Source organism: Heterodontus francisci, chromosome 11 (genome assembly GCF_036365525.1).
Source record: "Heterodontus francisci isolate sHetFra1 chromosome 11, sHetFra1.hap1, whole genome shotgun sequence".
Lineage (NCBI taxonomy): Eukaryota > Metazoa > Chordata > Chondrichthyes > Heterodontiformes > Heterodontidae > Heterodontus > Heterodontus francisci.
This window is the reverse complement of record NC_090381.1, coordinates 62116323-62133911: the sequence shown is the minus strand read 5'-3', so window position 1 is coordinate 62133911 and position 17589 is coordinate 62116323. Positions and strand designations below refer to the sequence as shown.

The 17589-nt window shown below is 39.3% G+C and overlaps 1 protein-coding gene across 8 annotated transcripts in view; it reads left to right on the top strand.

The window, feature by feature from the left end:
* Positions 1–17589, top strand: part of LOC137374884 (cilia- and flagella-associated protein 337-like) — a 95737-nt gene that overhangs the window by 21022 nt on the left and 57126 nt on the right. For 7 of the 8 annotated variants that reach the window (XM_068041457.1, XM_068041454.1, XM_068041459.1 and 4 more), the window contains 6 exons: positions 3301–3741; positions 6241–6417; positions 8185–8359; positions 10132–10314; positions 11715–11863; positions 12190–12423. In XM_068041457.1, the coding sequence (XP_067897558.1) occupies positions 3301–3741; positions 6241–6417; positions 8185–8359; positions 10132–10314; positions 11715–11863; positions 12190–12423 (1359 nt within the window). The remainder of the gene's footprint in view (positions 1–3300; positions 3742–6240; positions 6418–8184; positions 8360–10131; positions 10315–11714; positions 11864–12189; positions 12424–17589) is intronic. The other variant, XM_068041460.1, reaches the window with a different exon arrangement.

Here is a 17589-nt window from a genome sequence, read left to right as displayed (position 1 = left end):
GTAAATTCCATCTGCCACTTGTCTGCCCATTTTGTTAGCCTATCTATGACCTGTTCAGGCAGTTTATATGATCCTCACTGTTTGCCGCCCCTCCAAGTTTGGTGTCAACAGCAAATTTTGAGATTCTACTCTGTTTTCCAAGATCCAAGTCATTTATATATAGCACAAAAAGCAGTGGTCCCAGCACTGACCCTTGGGGAACACCACTGTCTACTATCCTCCAGTCTGAAAAACAACCATTTACCACGACTCGCTGTTTTCAGTTCTTAAGCCACTTCATTTTTGTCCAATTGGACGCTGACCCTTGTATTTCATGAGCCTCAGTTTTGTTTTCAGCCTTTTGAGTGGTACTACCTTACCCTATTTCACAAGAAATCTGATTCTTTTATTTTCCATCTTTTCCAATTTATATTACCCCACATATAATTGAATGTTGTCAGCATTGGGTTTATCCCGGAAAAGCAAGCCCCCAATTAAAACTGTTATGACCGAGGTGGGAGAAGTGCACTGTTAATTCAGTCCACTTCTCCACAGGTCATAACATATTCTTTAAATTTTCCACTTGTTGAAACAGTCAATCGGATACTACTATCTTTCCCCCAGAATAGAACACACTAAACCAGGTTTCTTTACTGAACAACAAAATTTATTATAAAATCAGTCATAACTAGTAACGAAGTAAAACAATAGCACATAGATCAAATTTTTAAATATTCAACATTAATTTTTTAAAAGTTCTCTCTTCCATCTTAACTAATTTGTAAAGTCCCTTTTTAACTTTGGTCCCTTCACACTCACATTCACGCACATAAATATATTCCTATATCTAAATCGGTTAACTGGAAAAAGTAAAAAAATACTTTTTATATCAGAGCTCTGTGACAGAAAAATCATTTGTGTTAACTACTTGCTCGGTTTTTGAAGGAAACAGCAGATGAGATATGTTGTTCCAAACTGGTATTCAGTCCAACCTTCTGAGTACGTAGACAGGTCTTTTAAAAACAGTTCTTTTATAGGTGGCGTTGAAAAGCAATTTGGCAGGCCTTCTTAAAGTGCAGGAACAAGATGAAATGACACACTGAAATTCACCGAGTTTTTTTAGGGAGTTGTGAGAAAATAAGATGGGCTATAGTCTTCTGATCTTAGAATTCTTTCCTTTACTTGTCCTTCTTTAGCAGCACTTGGCTTTTCTTTCTCCTTCCAGACTTGACGCACACACAAACTCTAACAGCTGAACAGCTTGGCAGTTTTCTATCCAGATGTTCTGTACCTGCTACTAGGCTAGTCCAATCAAAGAGTGTTTCAGTTTTCAGCCCCTCTTGTCATGGTGTTGGCTCAGCCGAGCCCAAGCCAGGTGACAAACAGTAACACTGTTGCGAATCCAGCCCTCACGGTCCCCTTGTTTAAAAAGCATTTATCCAGCTTAGCTATAAATTCCTTTTTAAAAAAAATATATATATTTTTCACAAAACAGAGTCACTTTCAAAACATAAGGGTGTCACATTTGCCAAGCCCCAATCCTCTGACATCTCCCCTGTATCCAGGCAAAATTGGAAGATTATGGCAAGCTTTCCATTATCTGCATCCCCACTTCCTTTAGCAAGCTGGGATGCAAGCCATCTGGACCAGATAACTTATCTACCCGAAGCATGCCACCCTTTTTAGTATCTCCCTACTCTCAATTTTTATCCTATCCATTGCCTCTACTCTCTATGCTTCTACTGATATTTTGAAAATAACATCGCAGTAGGGCAGAAACAGTTGAGAAAAAAGGATGGGGGCATGGTTAGATCCTTGTGAGTGTAGTTCCTGGAACAGAACAATAAAATAGAGATTGGAGGAGAATGGCATAGTGGATTGTGCCGAATGCTTTGCAGAGACTGAGGATGGATAACTCATCACAGAGGTTGTAATCCGTAACTTGGTTAGGGACATTAGTGCTGTAAGAAGGGTAAAAGTCAGACTGAAGAAATTGAACAGGGAGTTCCAGGAGAAACAGCAATGGCCAAAATTGTTATGGGCTGGCAAACTCCTGCAAGGAAGATTTAGAATCCAGAATATTTAAATTCCTTTGTGGGGGTTGAACAAATGAATGGATTTTTGTTTTTCAGCATATATGTCAGAAAATATTCAGTTGTGTGGCCACAGACTATTTTTCTTTTGCACTTGGTCCCAAGGTAATATACAGAAAATGATATAGACTAATAATTTAGTGATAATTTAAACATTTCTATGTTTCCTTTCTTATGTATATTTTAATTTGCAGACCTAGAGGAATCCAGGTTCTTGAGCTTGTTTCTAATTGATACATCCCATTTTTAATTATTTTATACATTTTTAATGCATTCCATTTTAGAGGTGGGATTCTGATTGGAAAATTCAAACTCTGCAAAGAAAATTCTGATTCCTTTTAAACTATGAATTACCTTTGGACTGCAGTTATGTAGGCGAACGTTGCAACCAATCTGCACCTGCAGTTACATTTTTGATGTTGGAGGTCGAGGAAGGTATGTTGGTCAGGATGGCACAAGAACCTCCTGCTGTTTTTGGAATACTACAGTGGGATTTTGTATATCCCCCTGAATAGGTAGATGGGATTTAGGATCAACCGTTTATCTGAAGAATGATGCATCCAATGATGCAGCATTCTTGCAATATGGTACTGGAGTGCCACGTTGGATAATATGCTTAAATTCAATCTGACGCTTACATTTACAAGCTTTTAACCCAGAACTGAGAGTGAGACCAGCTGAGCCAAGTTAACGTAACTGCACAAGAAGAACCCAACCTGAAAGCAAAGGTCAAGTATGATTCGATCAAATCCTGTTTAAAATAAATTGTTTATTTGGTGCAAAATTATTTCCATCCAAGTATTAAAATTAGTGCTTGTTAAAATTGAATTCTAAAGCAGTGGTTTTGTAATGCAGTTTTATCCAGTAGTCATTTGAGATCAAATTCTGTTCCTCTATTTATTATATTGCTCAACAGATAGATAAAGTAGGCTATGCTTCAAACCAAATTTTCAACATTTGGTTGTAATAATAAATAAAACTTATATGCTAATGTTTATATTTATGGAAATGTTAGCGATGTAATACTTAGCCTTCAACTCCCACTCCACACACAGCAACTGAATAAATTTAATGCTTATGTACTACTCATTAACTGTTACTAGCAGTCTAATACTTTGAAACTGCTCTAATAATTAATGCATGATTATTATTAACTTAAAATAATTCAGATTCATGACTGTTTGGATTTTATTTGCATAAACAAAATTTCTACACTCTCCTCTTCTAGCCACCAAATTTTAAAGAATTTATATCGCTTAATAGGAAGAGCTTTATTGACAATATGTTCGCAGCTCTTGGATGTGGTGTTGAAGAGGAGTATGGAGACTTGTTTGACAGAATTGATGTAGCACGGGACGGTTTTGTTGATTGGGACAAAATGACAACATTCATGCTGTTAGAACTTTATGAGAAAGAAGAGCGGGCAAAGTCGTCTCTTGTTCCTCAGTGGAAAGATATAAAATTTCTTCCATCACACCATAAGGAACCTATTCAAAGTGTAGTCTATCTGAAGAATTCACATCGCTACCTGAGTCTGAGTAAGGAAGGTTGGATGAATGTCTGGGATGAGAATTTAAAGCTGCAGCAAACGTTACGAGTTGCCACGGATTCTGTAAGATTGCGGGACCTCTGGGTAACAAGTATGATCTCCTTAACAAATGTAAACAAGGTAGGATTTCACGTCTGAAATACTGTGCTATTTATGAATCAGTTCAAGGAAAATAACATCACAAAGTACTTTTTAAATATGTGATCCAGTTAATTCTAACTATTAATTTAGGTAGCTCTGGTTTAACATTCAGGCTAAAACAAAGCACCAATTCCTGGACTACTATACGGAAACCAAGTCAGAGTGCCAAATTATATCCTCAGTGACCGTGGTCCACTATCCCTCCTTATCCTTCTTGGCCTCTCTGCAGTCTCTGACATGGATGACCACAGCATCCTCCTCTAGCACCTCTCCTCCATTATCCAGCTGAGTGGGACTGTCTTGCCTGGTTTCACTCTTGCCTATCTAGTCATGGCCAAAGAATTTCCTGCAATGGCTTTTCGTCCCACCTTTACCTTTGGAGTCACCCAAGAATTTGTTCTTGAACCCCTCCTATTTCTCATCTATATACTGGCCCTTGGAGATGTTATCCAAAGACTTGACATCTGGTTCCACATATATGCTGATGACACCCAGTTCCAACTCTCCCCCACCTCACTCAATCCCTCCATTGCCTCTGTGTTGGTAGCCTGATTGTCTGACATCCAATCCTCAATGAGCCGCAGATTCCTCCAATTAAACATTGGGATGGCGAAAGCAATTGCCATTTTCTTGCTAGCAATTCCATCCCCTCCCTAGCCACTGTATGAAGCTCAACCAGACTGTTTGCAACCTCCGCATCCTCTTTAATGCCGAGCTGAGTTTCTGACCTCATTTCCTCTTCATCACAAAGACTACCTACTCGCACCTCCACAACATTGGCCATCTCCACTGCTTTCTCAGCTCATCTGCTGCTAGAACCCGCATCCATGTTTTTGGTAACTCCAGAGTTGACTATTCTATTCCTTTTTTGACTGACCTCCCATCGTCCTCCCTTCTTAAATTTGAACACATTCAAAATTCTGCTGCCTGTATCCTAACCCACGTTAAGTTCCTCCCACCCGTCACTTCAGTGCTTGCTGACCGACATTGCTGAATTCTCCACTTCTCTCTCCCTCTTAAAACCTACCTCTGTGATCAAGCTTAGTCATCCATCCTAATATTTCTTACTTTGACGCTGTATCACTTTTTGTGTAATCATGCTCCTTGTGATGTTTTCCCATGTTAAAGATGCTCTCTAAATGCAAGTGTTGTTGAACTCCTCAGGATGTACCTGAAAACTGTATTATTGATTTGCCTGGTGAAATGGAAGATTTAAAAGTCAGGGCTTAGTGGATGCAGAAACAGAATTTTACAACACAGAAGGTGGCTACACAACCCTTTTTGAAAGAAATATTGACTTTATTATATTTCCCAGCTCTTTTCCTAAACCCCTTTTTTCAAATATTAATCAACTTCCATTAAAGATAAAAACTATTATGGGATTTGCTTTCTTCACTGTTTCTGGTATTGCATTCCATGTCCTAATAAGTCTGTCTGAAAAGTTTCTCTTTTTATTTTTTGGTAATGAATTTAAATGTATGTCATCTATTTATTGACTCAGTGAAAGTAGTTTTCCCTAGTTACCTTGTCAAAACTTCTCATAACTTTGAATACATTTATCAAATATTCTCTTAAATGCCTGATTTAATGAGCAAAGCCTCATATTCTCAAGTCTTCCTACATAACTGGAGCCTTTCATCTCTTGTGTCATTCTATTGAATCTCTTCTGCCGTGCCATCTTCTGTCAAAAGTTCAAAAACTTGATACGATATTCTAACTGCAACTTAACCAGTAATTTTTAATGTCTTGACTTTGCAGTACCTCATTATTTTATATCCCATTTTTATAAACAATTTTAACAACATATCCCTTCACATTTAAAACTTTGTGTTGTACCTAATCTATTAATCAAAATTCAGACACATGCTATATAGTTGACTCTTTGTGGAATAATAAAATGTATTTTTCTCTATACAAAAGCTCTCAACATTATTTACTGAGTATTTAGCAGTGGCATTGAATTTGAATTTCTAGATTAAGCTATCTTTTTTAAATCATTTAAATGTTGGGATCTGCTGTCTCAGCTAATGGTACTCTTGGCTTTCAGTCAGATAGCCATGGTTTTAAGCCCCACTCTAGGATTAGAGCACATCATTTGGGCTGGCATATTAGTACAGTACTGAGGAAGTACTTTCAGATCCAATGTTAAATTTAATCTCCCATCTGTTTATGTAGAACAATGTAAAAGTTCCTCTGGCACCATTTACAGAAGAGCTGGAAATTTTCCTGGTTTCTTGATCAGCATTCATCTCATTTGCTGTTTGTGGGCTATCTATAATTGACTGATGCGCTTGCTTAAAGAATAATAGTAACTGCACTTCAAAAGTATATGATTGATTGTGCTATATACATACAAGCTCTTTCTTTAAATTGAAGTACAATCATTTACACTAGTTACTATTGTGATGTAATTGTTCGACTCTGTGTGCTATGTTTTGAAACTAAAAATTAAAGCCATTTTCTATGTTCTTTTTCAAGGTAGCAGTTGCATTTACTAGTAAGGAGATTTGCTTTTATGACCTTAATTCCAAAGAAGAATTCTCATGTCAGTATAAACTTCATGGATTATGCAACACTCTAATTTGTATGCACTATTGGTATAACCTAGAAGATGGAAATGAAGCAGTTCTCACCTTTGGTGACGTTTGTGGGGAGGTAACTTGTGCTTATTGCAAATCATTCTAGGTATTTGGATTATTTTAATTGCAATGACCAATCAATTTAATTCAGCTATTCAATACTGTGTGAAAATTTCTACATTAATTTTATTTGTGATTGACTCATAGTACGGGCCCTGTTTACTTCCAATTGGATTTCATTAATCCAAAATAAATATTTCTACATAAGGTCACACCAATACAAAACTCAGTGGCAAGAAGTTCCAGCAAGTAATGCTACCCTTTAGGTTGTTTTCACATTAGCTCAAAGGAGATTCCTATCTCTCTTTTAATGCAACCTTTTGGTGTAATTGTTCTCTGGTTTAAGTTTTCTGCTATTTATTAGTTTCTGTTTTTTCAGTAACAGAGATCACTCTTTCCTATTCACCATTTCTTCAGTTCTCTCTGCTTGCAGCTTTCCCTTTTCTGCAAAAATACAACTTTTTTTTGTAACACCAAGGTAGAAAAACTTCAGTATATCTATGGTTTCAATTCAAAAAATTGAGGAAAAACTGAATTGTGGCAAATGTGAAGAAATATTCTTAATGAATTGGGGTGGTCTTTTGAACCATTCATTTTTTAATGTTGGTAAACAGCAGGATAGCCATCTCTCCAGTAAGATTAAAGATTTTATGTGCATTTTTACGCTGGCGCATGGAGCTTGCCATACATGTGCCTGAGTACAGAATGGTGCAAAACCAGCAGTATATTCCAGTGTTGCCAGGCTGCACCACTTCAAGGGTATCTGTTAGTGTAAAGCAGCCATTACCCTCTTTGGTAGCTATATTACCATTACAATATAATTCTGTTTACTCTCTTACCATTATCCTTTCTCAAGTTAATTCTCTTCTCTTTATCTGTGTTCGTCAACTTATTGCCTGAATGACATACAACTATTTACAAGTCATACAAAATTTTTAAATGAGTAAATCCCTGTTAACCTATTTTCAACTGCACCCCAATGTGACACATGTGGTATAACTCCAGAGGAAAGCTATCTGAATACAATCTAGGCAAACGACATACAACTACCTTAAGTATGTAATCTGTCAGTTTGTTAGTTTAGCATCACCTGTTATACAATTGGTGTAAAACAAATTTCATTGAATCATTAGGATGTCCAAATAATCACCTGAGAATTTTAAAGTTTCATTTTCATCTTTTAAGTGTTATTTAAGAGTCAGTTGTTTTCTCACCTTTGTTATTGCCAGAATTTAAACAGCCTTTAAGTACCAGGGAGCAGAATTGTCTATATGCATGCTTCCATGTATATACACAGCTCCATTTACTTGGCTACAAAGTGATGTAAAGCCTGCTGTGTAAAGTGGGTCTGCTGCCCTGCATTGTTTTTATAAGGTGCCATTCTCAAATCATAGCACATCTGTGTCCAAATATATTACATGCACTGCAAAACAAAGGAATACCTAACTTAATTTGTGAAAAAGTCTAAATGAATCATCAGCGATTAAGTGATGTAGGTTATAAAAATTTTCATTGTAAGTAAAATAAAAGGAATGCTTTATTTGTTATCATGTATTTATCATGTAGCTAATACAATCAGCGTGAAGATATATAAGAATCATTTTATTTTTGTTAATTTAGTTTCAATGAGCTTTATTAAAAGTTCAGGGAGATTTCTAACAAACCATTGTGTCATTGAACCTTCACTGTCACCTCTCCAATGATTGCTGTCTTCTTTATACCAAATATTACAACTTTCACAGTGTGTTCTGAAAAATATGAAGTGCATTTTTTTTTCTTGCAGGTCAATGCTATTTGCTTTAGTACAGCTTTAATTTCACTTTTTGAGAGACCAACCAGTTCAACAGATGAGCAAGACACAACCGTAGCCATTACCTGGCAAGAGCTGGTTAAAGGAAATCACAAGTGCTGCTTCACTTTACAGCACAAAGGACATAATGAAGAATGGGTCAGAAAAGGTACGTAGGGTAGAGTTTCCGCTTTCGGCACAATCGGCAAAAATTGCTCTAGTTTACTGAAGTGAAGATTTGGTTCAAGTTTTCGCTCAAACTATTTGCATCATCACAAACATAACTTCTTCCATGAACTAGCACAATCAAGCAGCATTTTAGAAATTGTTTATTTTTTCCCTTTGCACTGAAAAATACTCCTTAATATATTGAAGAGTGGTAATCTGGTGCAGTTTTATTAATACAGCTGAATATGGGTTTATCACAGAAGTTTTTTTTAGTAAAAGTGTATGACCCATCAGCTGTGAAGAGCCTGATTTTAAATAACTGAAAATGACTTAAAAAAATATACAGAGCCATTTACTAGTTTAATTGGTGTACATTGGTAATTTTTTAAATATTTAAAAAAGTTGTTAACTTTAAAAAGGTACTTATTAGTCCCTTTATGCCTAAAAAGGAAACAGCTTAATTTTGAGCCTCTTCGAAAGACTGCAACCAGGAGTAATTAGGAGAAATTCGCCATAATGATTAATTTGATCGGGGGCTTGGTCAGTTTTGTGAATGGAGCCAGCTTCCAGCATGATTTTTTTAAACCTATGCAAAAGGTCACGGAAACTCGATTTGCGCTGGACTAACTTGTGCTCGAAATTCCTTGAACTTTTGCATTGTTTTGACTGATTGCAGGTGAATTGCACTGGAAAAACCAGCATAACTTGGTGGGATCTCTACCCAAAGGCTGTGGTCACAAAATTAGATTGCAAAGCGCCCATATTTTCAGCATTATGGATAGCGCTTTAGTTCCAAAATGGAACCTGTGCTGGGTGTGCAGATTTCTGGGATGCCATTTTTGGACAGGTTGTTAGCATGGGTTCTGGGAATGTGTGCCGGACATATGCAGATTATGACATCAGTCAGCGTCTAACTCTAATTTGACTGTGGCGGTGCCATTTTTGACCTCATTGCTCCACTATCGCCCTCTCCTGACCTCACACAGTTAAACATGTGTTCAGCAGCATGAGGGACCACCCATAAATGCTATTTAAAGGGATCATCAACCATTTCCAGTTAGTTGATTGATTTCTGCTGGCTGTTGCTGAGTTAGTATAAATATTTGGTGGTTTGTACTGCTGCTTAAATTTGGTCATATCTGCAGGAAGTGGTGTGGCTTCAAGGGTTCTACTCAGACCACTTGCTGCCAGTCATGCGTGCTGCAGTTTCTAATCCCCTTGGCAGAGAGAATGAAGAGACGGGGGACAGAGGCGGACAAGCTGCTTGAAGAGGGAGGAGGTGGAGGGGAAGAAGGGTCCTCAGCAGGAGGCTATATCCACCCATAATCTTCAGGAAGCATTTCTCCTATCTCAACCTCAGCAAGGAACAGTGTGTGTGCCTTCTCTGTTTCACGAAGGAGATGCTCAATGAAATCAGACATTGTTCTGCATTCTGGCAGGTGCAGGTCCATTTCCAGCACCGCCGCAGCCACCAACACCACAGACCCTGGTTCCCCACCCCCACCATCCTGACCTCCCAGAAGCTCCAAAAATCCCAGGCATCGACTTTGGTCAATTTCAAATCTAGGGAATAGATGTTTCCTGAGGAGAAAAGGCAGGAATATTGTCCTCCATTGCTCAGTAGAGAACAAGGAAAAGTCTGAGCTTCCATTAATTTGGAGAAAAAATTATTATGCAATTGTCATATGGGTATTATCCAACTCTAAGAATTAGACTATTTTTCCTGTTACTTAATGAATACAAAATTAAATCCCCATTGCTTTCTATCTCCAGTGAGTTACTGTTCTAATTTGGAGGCTTTCATTTCCTGTGCTACAACTAACTTGAATACATTAGTATTCAAGACATTAGTCTTGGGCTGGAAAGAAAGGGGAACAGCCACAATGAAAACCACTTCTTTCCATATTAAAGAAGGCATTAATGCATTTGATTACCATCCTGGACTCAACTTAATTGGTAAGTGAATTCATGTTTTTTTGCCCTCAAAGCTGACCGTACATAAATGTCACATATAATGTGTGCTGTTCTCGTACAATGCATTTAAGCTATTGTGCCAATATAAGTTTACACTTGGTGGATCCAACATGCTGAGATCCTGCCCTGAGGTTGCCTTGGAGCAATGTAAGACTGAGATTTAGATGCTAACTCATGGGTGTTTTGGGTGGGAAAATGAAACATATAATTATCCCTTGACTGCTGTCACACATCTTGGCAGTGTCCTATTTTGGAGCAACATTGATAGAGCCTAGGGTGCAATTTGAACTCTTATAGTATATTAAAATATTGTAAAATATTTATTGAAGTAACTTTTATAATTTTCATTAAAATTTCTTCAGTTCAGCTGGGTTTTGAAGGCCAATTTTACATCAAGTTTATATAGCATTCTGTAACTCAGTCTCCTCTACACTGTATTATCACGATGGCTGCAGTATGGAGTAATGGGATGTGGGGCTCGTGTCTATAATGCACTATGTGGTGCGTTTCTGATTTTCATTAGGAATATTTTCCAAGCCATGGCTCAGAACACAGGGACAGGGAAAGATGGAAATTTAATCATTAATGTAGATTTTTCACTTAGTTTCATCCAATTTGTAGATGGAAATGGGGTGAACCTAAGTAAAGAGTTTGCACTGCAGAAGCATCTCAAAGAGAGAAAAGTGAACCTAAGTAGAAATTTTGTGTTGCAGGAGTGTCTTAAAGAGAGAAATGTGAGGCAGAAAGCTTATGTCTGAAACAGATATTCTTAGTTTGCAACTCCAGTCTATGGTAATCCCACCTATGACTGTAGTTGCGATGCTACAGTAGTCTTGGCTACAGTGGAGGACAAGTCTTACAGGATTTCTGGTCCTGATTAATATCTGGTCACCTCTGTTGGAAAATGCTCTTGATGATAAGTTGGGGTTTAGCTGTAATGTTCTCAACAATCAAATAGCTTGTTGGCACTCACTTATATGTGAAGAATGGCTACTTGGTTATGGTATTTGAGGCTGCAGACTTGAGTTGCTGTGTTTAGCTGGAGGGAAAACTATTGGATGAAGCACTCATTTTTAAAACTTTTAGATACTTTTAAAAAAAATGAAATGTGTTATTTGTAGAAAAATATTCATGTCCAGATTTAAGCTACTACTTAACAGATGATGAGGTGTGACATCATGATATATTTCAAGTGATTTACAAAATTGTGTAGCGTTTGTAAACAAATGAACCAGGTTTACTGAGTACTTCTTCACAAGTGCATGTCCTTTAAATTAGTACTGATAGCTTTTACAATACGGTATTAATTAGCGATAATATGATTTATTCTGCAGCATTATAGACTGTAGTTCTCTTATGATCAGTACATTTTTTTCCAATAGCTTCTGCAGCTGTAGATCATCAGATCTACCTCTGGAACCCTTATGTCATGTCTAAACCCAATGGAGTTTTACGAGGTCATCTAGCTAGCGTAATTGCAGTTCAGTTTAGTATTACACGAAGACAACTCTTCAGTTTTTCAAAGGACAAGGTGAGAGTAATTTGCTTTTAGTTTAACTTGTATGTACACTTGTATACAATTATTAAATAAAAAGAAATATATGGCAGCTGCTTCACAGACTTGCAGACAAAATCTTCTGAAATTTCCTCTGTTCTAATAATTTTCAGTATTAAAGTAGAAATCTATACAGTGTTAAAATCAAGAGTAAAACCAGAGTGTAATGCTGTGAACCAGAATGCGAATCACTAGTTTGTGACAGTTGCTTGTTCACACTAATTGTTCAGTTCAAACATAAGCTAAACATTCAGTTGTGTATTTTATGCCTCAGTTCGAATAACTGTTTGAAACCATTCTAGGTTTTACGAATTTGGGACATGCACCATCAGCTTTGTGTCCAGCGGCTTGCTGGGATATTTCCAAAGTGCCTGGAATTCCAAACAATTCTGTATTTTAATGAACCCCATGGCCAACTCTTTACCACTTTCAATAATCAGCTGACATTGTTGGAGATGAAGCAAGAGACTTGCAAATATGTGACAAGTCATGAAAAGCTGGTTACCTGTGTGCTTTATAACTCTCTTTTCAAACAGGTGAGTGAAAGTAGGAACAGAACACTATTGCTTTTGATAATGCTTCAAGGTACCAATGGTGCAAGATAATTTTATAAACAAGGCAGTATACTTAAATTAACTCCAATACCAGTTAGTGGCAACATTTTTGTGTGTAGAATCATTATTGCTAGATGTTTTAAGCTGTAACTAAGATCAAATCCACACACGCATACACAGACACAAACACACCAGTGGATCTCCAGTTGTGTTTGCAGGAAATGACAGGGTGCAGTGTTTCATAAATAGGTGGACGTTATGTGGCTTTGGTAATAAATAGTTATTTGGGAGGAGTTGGCAATCTCAGTCAGGGACTATAAAGATGGTTGATGAGGGACATAGAAAACTTCACAATGGCATAGTAAAGAGTGGCCCAAGTTTGAAGCAGAGTAGAAGAAGCTTTACTCTGTCTTTGGCTGACACTGTGCTAAATATAGAAATGCTCGATATTGACAGTAAATGCACAAAATGGATCAATATTACATTCCACATAATGTACTATACTGATGGGTACAAACATTCACTGGATTTACCAGATGTAAATGTTGAATAATTTAGAAGTGTCCAAATTAAGAAAACTTCTATCTAATTTCAAGTTTCTATATTTCTGAGAAATACTACTCCACTCAACAGTTCTTACCTTCAGGAGCTGAGAGGTGTGGATTTCGACCTACGAGGGAGCAACTAGATCCGGGAGAGAATAAATACGGCACCAGGCTTGCGGCTGCACTTAACTTCAGGAGCTGAGAGGAGTGGAACTGGACCTGCAAGGGAGCAGCTAGATCCAGGAGGAAATAAATACAGCGCCAGGCTCAGGGACTGCACTTACCTTCGGGAGCTGAGAGGAGTGGAACCAGACCTGCGTGGAAGCAGCTCTTCAGGAGTCATTGTGCACTGCCTGAGTTTGAAACAAATTCAAACAGTGACATCACAGGAAAGCTGTAAGGTGATTGGTTGGTGGGTGACTGCTGTTAGGGAGTATCTGTAAATAGCTAGGTAGTCGTGTATTGTAGTGGGCACTTAAACAACTGGCAGGAGGAGGAGGCTCCACAAACATCCCCATCCTCAACGATGTGTGAGCCCAGCACATCAGTGCAAAAGACAAGGCTAAAGCATTTGCATCCATCTTCAGCCAGAAGTTCCAAGTGATCCATCTCAGCCTCCTCCTGAGTTCCCCAGAATCACAGATGTCAGTTTTCAGCCAATGCGATTTACTCCATGTGATATGAAGAAATGGTTGAAGGCACTGGTCACTTCAAAGGCTACGGGCCCTGACAACATTCCAACAATAGTAATGAAGACCTGTGTTCTAGAACCAGCTGCGCCCCTAACCAAGCTGTTCCAGTGCAGCTACAACACTAGCATCTACCCAGCAATGTGGAAAATTGCTCAGGTATGTCCTGTACATAAAAAGCAGGACAAATCTGACCCAGCCAATTACCACCCCATCAGTCTACTCCCGATCATCAGCAAAGTGATGGGAGGGGTTGTTGACAGTGCTATCAAGCGACACTTGCTCAGCAATAACCTGTTTACTGACGCTGAGTTTGGGTTCCACCGGGGCCACTCGGCTCCTGACCTCATTACAGCCTTGGTCCAAACATAGACAAAAGAGCTGAACTCTACAGGTGAGGTGAGAGTGACTGCCCTTGGTATCAAGGCAACATTTGACCTAGTATGGTATCAAGGAGACCTAGCAAAACCGGAGTCAATGGGAATCGGGGAAAACTCTCCGCTGATTGGTGTCATACCTAGCACAAAGAAAGATGGTTGTGATTGTCATTTCAGGTCTCAGGACATTACCACAGAGTTCCTCAGGGTAGTGTCCTAGGCCCAACCACCTTCAGCTGCTTCATCAATGACCTTCCTTCCATCTTAAGATCAGGAGTGGGGATGGTCGCTGATGATTGCACAATGTTCAGCACCATTTGTGACTCCTCAGATACTGAAGCAGTCCGTGTCCATATGCAGCAAAACCTGGACAACATCCAGGCTTGGGCTGATAAATGACAAGGAACATTCGCACCACACAAGTGCCAGGCAATGACCATCTTAAACAAGAGATAATCTAGCCATCTCCTCTTGATGTTCAATGGCATTACCATCACTGAATCCTCCACTGTCAGCATCCTGGGGGTCACCATTGACCAGAAACTGAACTGGACCAGTCACATAACTGTTATGGCTACAAGAACAGGTCAGAGGCTGGGAATTCTGCAGCAAGTAACTCACCTCCTGGCTCCCCAGTACCTGTCCACCATCTACGAGGCACAAGTCAGGAATGTGGTGGAATACTCTCTGGATGGGTGCAGCTCCAACAACATTCAAGAAGCTCGACACCATCCAGGACAAAGCAGCCCGCTTGATTGGCACGCCATCCACCATCTTCAACATTGCTGGCACAGACATGATGGGCCGAAGGGCCTGTTTGTTTCTGTGCTTAATAACTCTATGACTCTATAACATTCACTCCTCCACGCACATTGGCAGCTGTGTGTACCATCTACAAGATGCACTGCAGCAACTCACCAATACTCCTTTGACAGCACCTTCCAAACCATGCGACCTCTACCACCTAGAAGGACAAGGGCAGCAGATGCATGGGAACACTACCACTTGCAAGTTCCTCTCCAAGCCACACACCATCCTGACTTGGAACTATATCGCCGTACCTTCACTGTTTCTGGATCAAAATTCTGGAACGCCCTTCCTGATGGCACTGTTGGTTTTACCTACACCCAAGGACTGCAGTAGTTCAAGAAGGCAGCTCACCGCAACCTTCTCAAGGGCAATTAGGGATAGGCAATAATCGCTGGCACAGCCAGCGACATCCACATTCCCCAAACGGAAAAAAAACACGGCTGTTAGGGTGTGTATGTGTTAATAGTTGCAAGTTGGAAAAAAAACTTACATTTTAAATTTATATAACTACCTTGTAATTAATTAAGGCACTCAAGCAGATGGGAAAAGCTGGTGAGTCTACTGTTTTATTTTAAAGCAGTAAGCTTTATTGTATTACCAAGGTTTAAATTGGTGTAAGTGTTGGTGAGGAGAAACATTAACTGAAACATCAATTAAGTAAATAATTAATTAGTTATTTAAAACACAATAAGGATGATAAGGCAGGTGATGTGTTGCACCTGCAGATGATCCACAGCAACCACATTTGCAGTAAGTGTCTGCGGCTCAAGGAAATTTGGCTCAGAGTTAATGAGCTGGAGACCAAGCTGCAGACACTGTGACACATCAGGGAGGAGGAAAGTTACTTGGACACTTTGTACCAGGAGGCAGTCACACCCCTTAGGATAGGGTCTTCTGATTTGATCAGTGATCGGGGACAGGAGGGTGTAACTGAGAGTGAGGCTGGTAAGGGGGTCAAGGAAACAGAAGTTGAGGAGCCTCAGCCTTTGCAATTGTTGAACAGCTTTGAGGTTCTCTCAACCTATATGGATGAAAGCGGGGGCTGCAAGGTGGATGAGCGAACTGAGCATGGCATCATGGTAGAGGAAGCCATTCAAGGGGGGGGGGGAGGGGAGGAATAAAAAGGAATATAGTGGGAGTAGAGGATAGCATAGTCAGGGGGGTTGGCACAGTTCTCCACAGTCGAGAGCAAGAGTCCAGACAGTTGCGTTGCCTGCCCAGTACCAGGGTTCAGGACATCTTCCCTGGGTTGGAGAGGAACTTGCAGTCGCAAGGGGAGGATCCAGTGGTCGTGGTCCATGTAGTACCAACAACATAGGTAGAACTAGGAAAGAGATTCTGCTGATGGAGTATGAGCAAAACCTCAAAGGTAATAATCTTTGGATTACTACCTGAGCCACATGCAAATTGGCATAGGGCAAATAAGATTAGAGAAATGAATGCATGGCCCAAAGACTGGGGTGATAGAAGTGGGTTCCGGTTCATGGGGTACTGGCACCAGTACTGGGGAAAGTGGGGCTGTACCGTTGGGATGGTCTACACCTGAACTATGCTGAGAACAGTGTTCTAGTGAGCCGCATAACTAGGGAAGTAGAAAGGGTTTTAAACTTAATAGCGGGGGCAAGGGATCAAATTTGGGAAGAGGTGATAAATCAAAGAGTAGAGACAAGGCAAGAGAGAAAGGTACTAATATTGGAAACGATAAACAGACAGTGGCAGGAAGGGATAGAAAGTACAAATCTAAGAGTAAATCAGATAAGGCTAGAGGTTACAAAAATAATAAAAGGACAAAACTAAAGGCTCTATGTCTGAATTCATGTAGCATTTGAAACAAAACAGATGAACTGAATAGAATATAGAAATAAATAACTATGATCTGATAGACATTACAGAGATATGGCTGCAAGATGACGTAGATTGGGACCTGAATATTGAAGGGTACATGACATTTAGAAAGGACAGGAAGCTAGGAAAAGGTGGAGGGGTGGCTCTGTTAATTAATGATGGTATTAGCACAATAGAGAGGGATGACCTAAGTTCAGGAAACCAGGATGTAGAAGCGGTTTGGGTAGAGATGAGAAATGATCAAGGAAAGAAGTCACTTGTGGGAGTGGTGTACACGTCCCTTAACAGTAACCACACGGTAAGATGGGGTGTCAAGAAAGAAATAATAGGAGCTTGTCAGAAAGGTACAGCGATAATCATGGGGGATTTTAATCTACATATAGACTGGAAAAATCAGATGGACAAGGGTAGCCCAGATGAGGAGTTCATAGAATGTTTGCAGAATAGTTTCTTAGAACAGCACATTCTGGAGCCAACCAGAGAGCAGGCTATACTGGACTTGGTATTGTGCAATGAGGTAGAATTAATTAATGACCTCATAGTGAAGGCACCCCTAGGCAGCAACGATCATAATATGATTGAATTTTACATACAGTTTGAGGGAGAGAAGAGTGGGTATAAGACTAGTATTTTAAACTTAAATAAGCGTAATTATGAGGGCATGAAAGCAGAGCTAGCTAAAGTGAACTGGCAAAGTAGATTAAGGGATAGGTCAATAGAGATGCAGTGGCAGATGTTTAAGGGGATATTTCAGAACGCACAGGATAGATACATTCCAATGAGAAAGAAAAATTCCGAGGGGAGGACCCACCATCTGTGGTTAACCGAAAAAAGTTGAATATAGTATCAAACTTAAAGAAAAAGCATATAATTGCTGAAAGA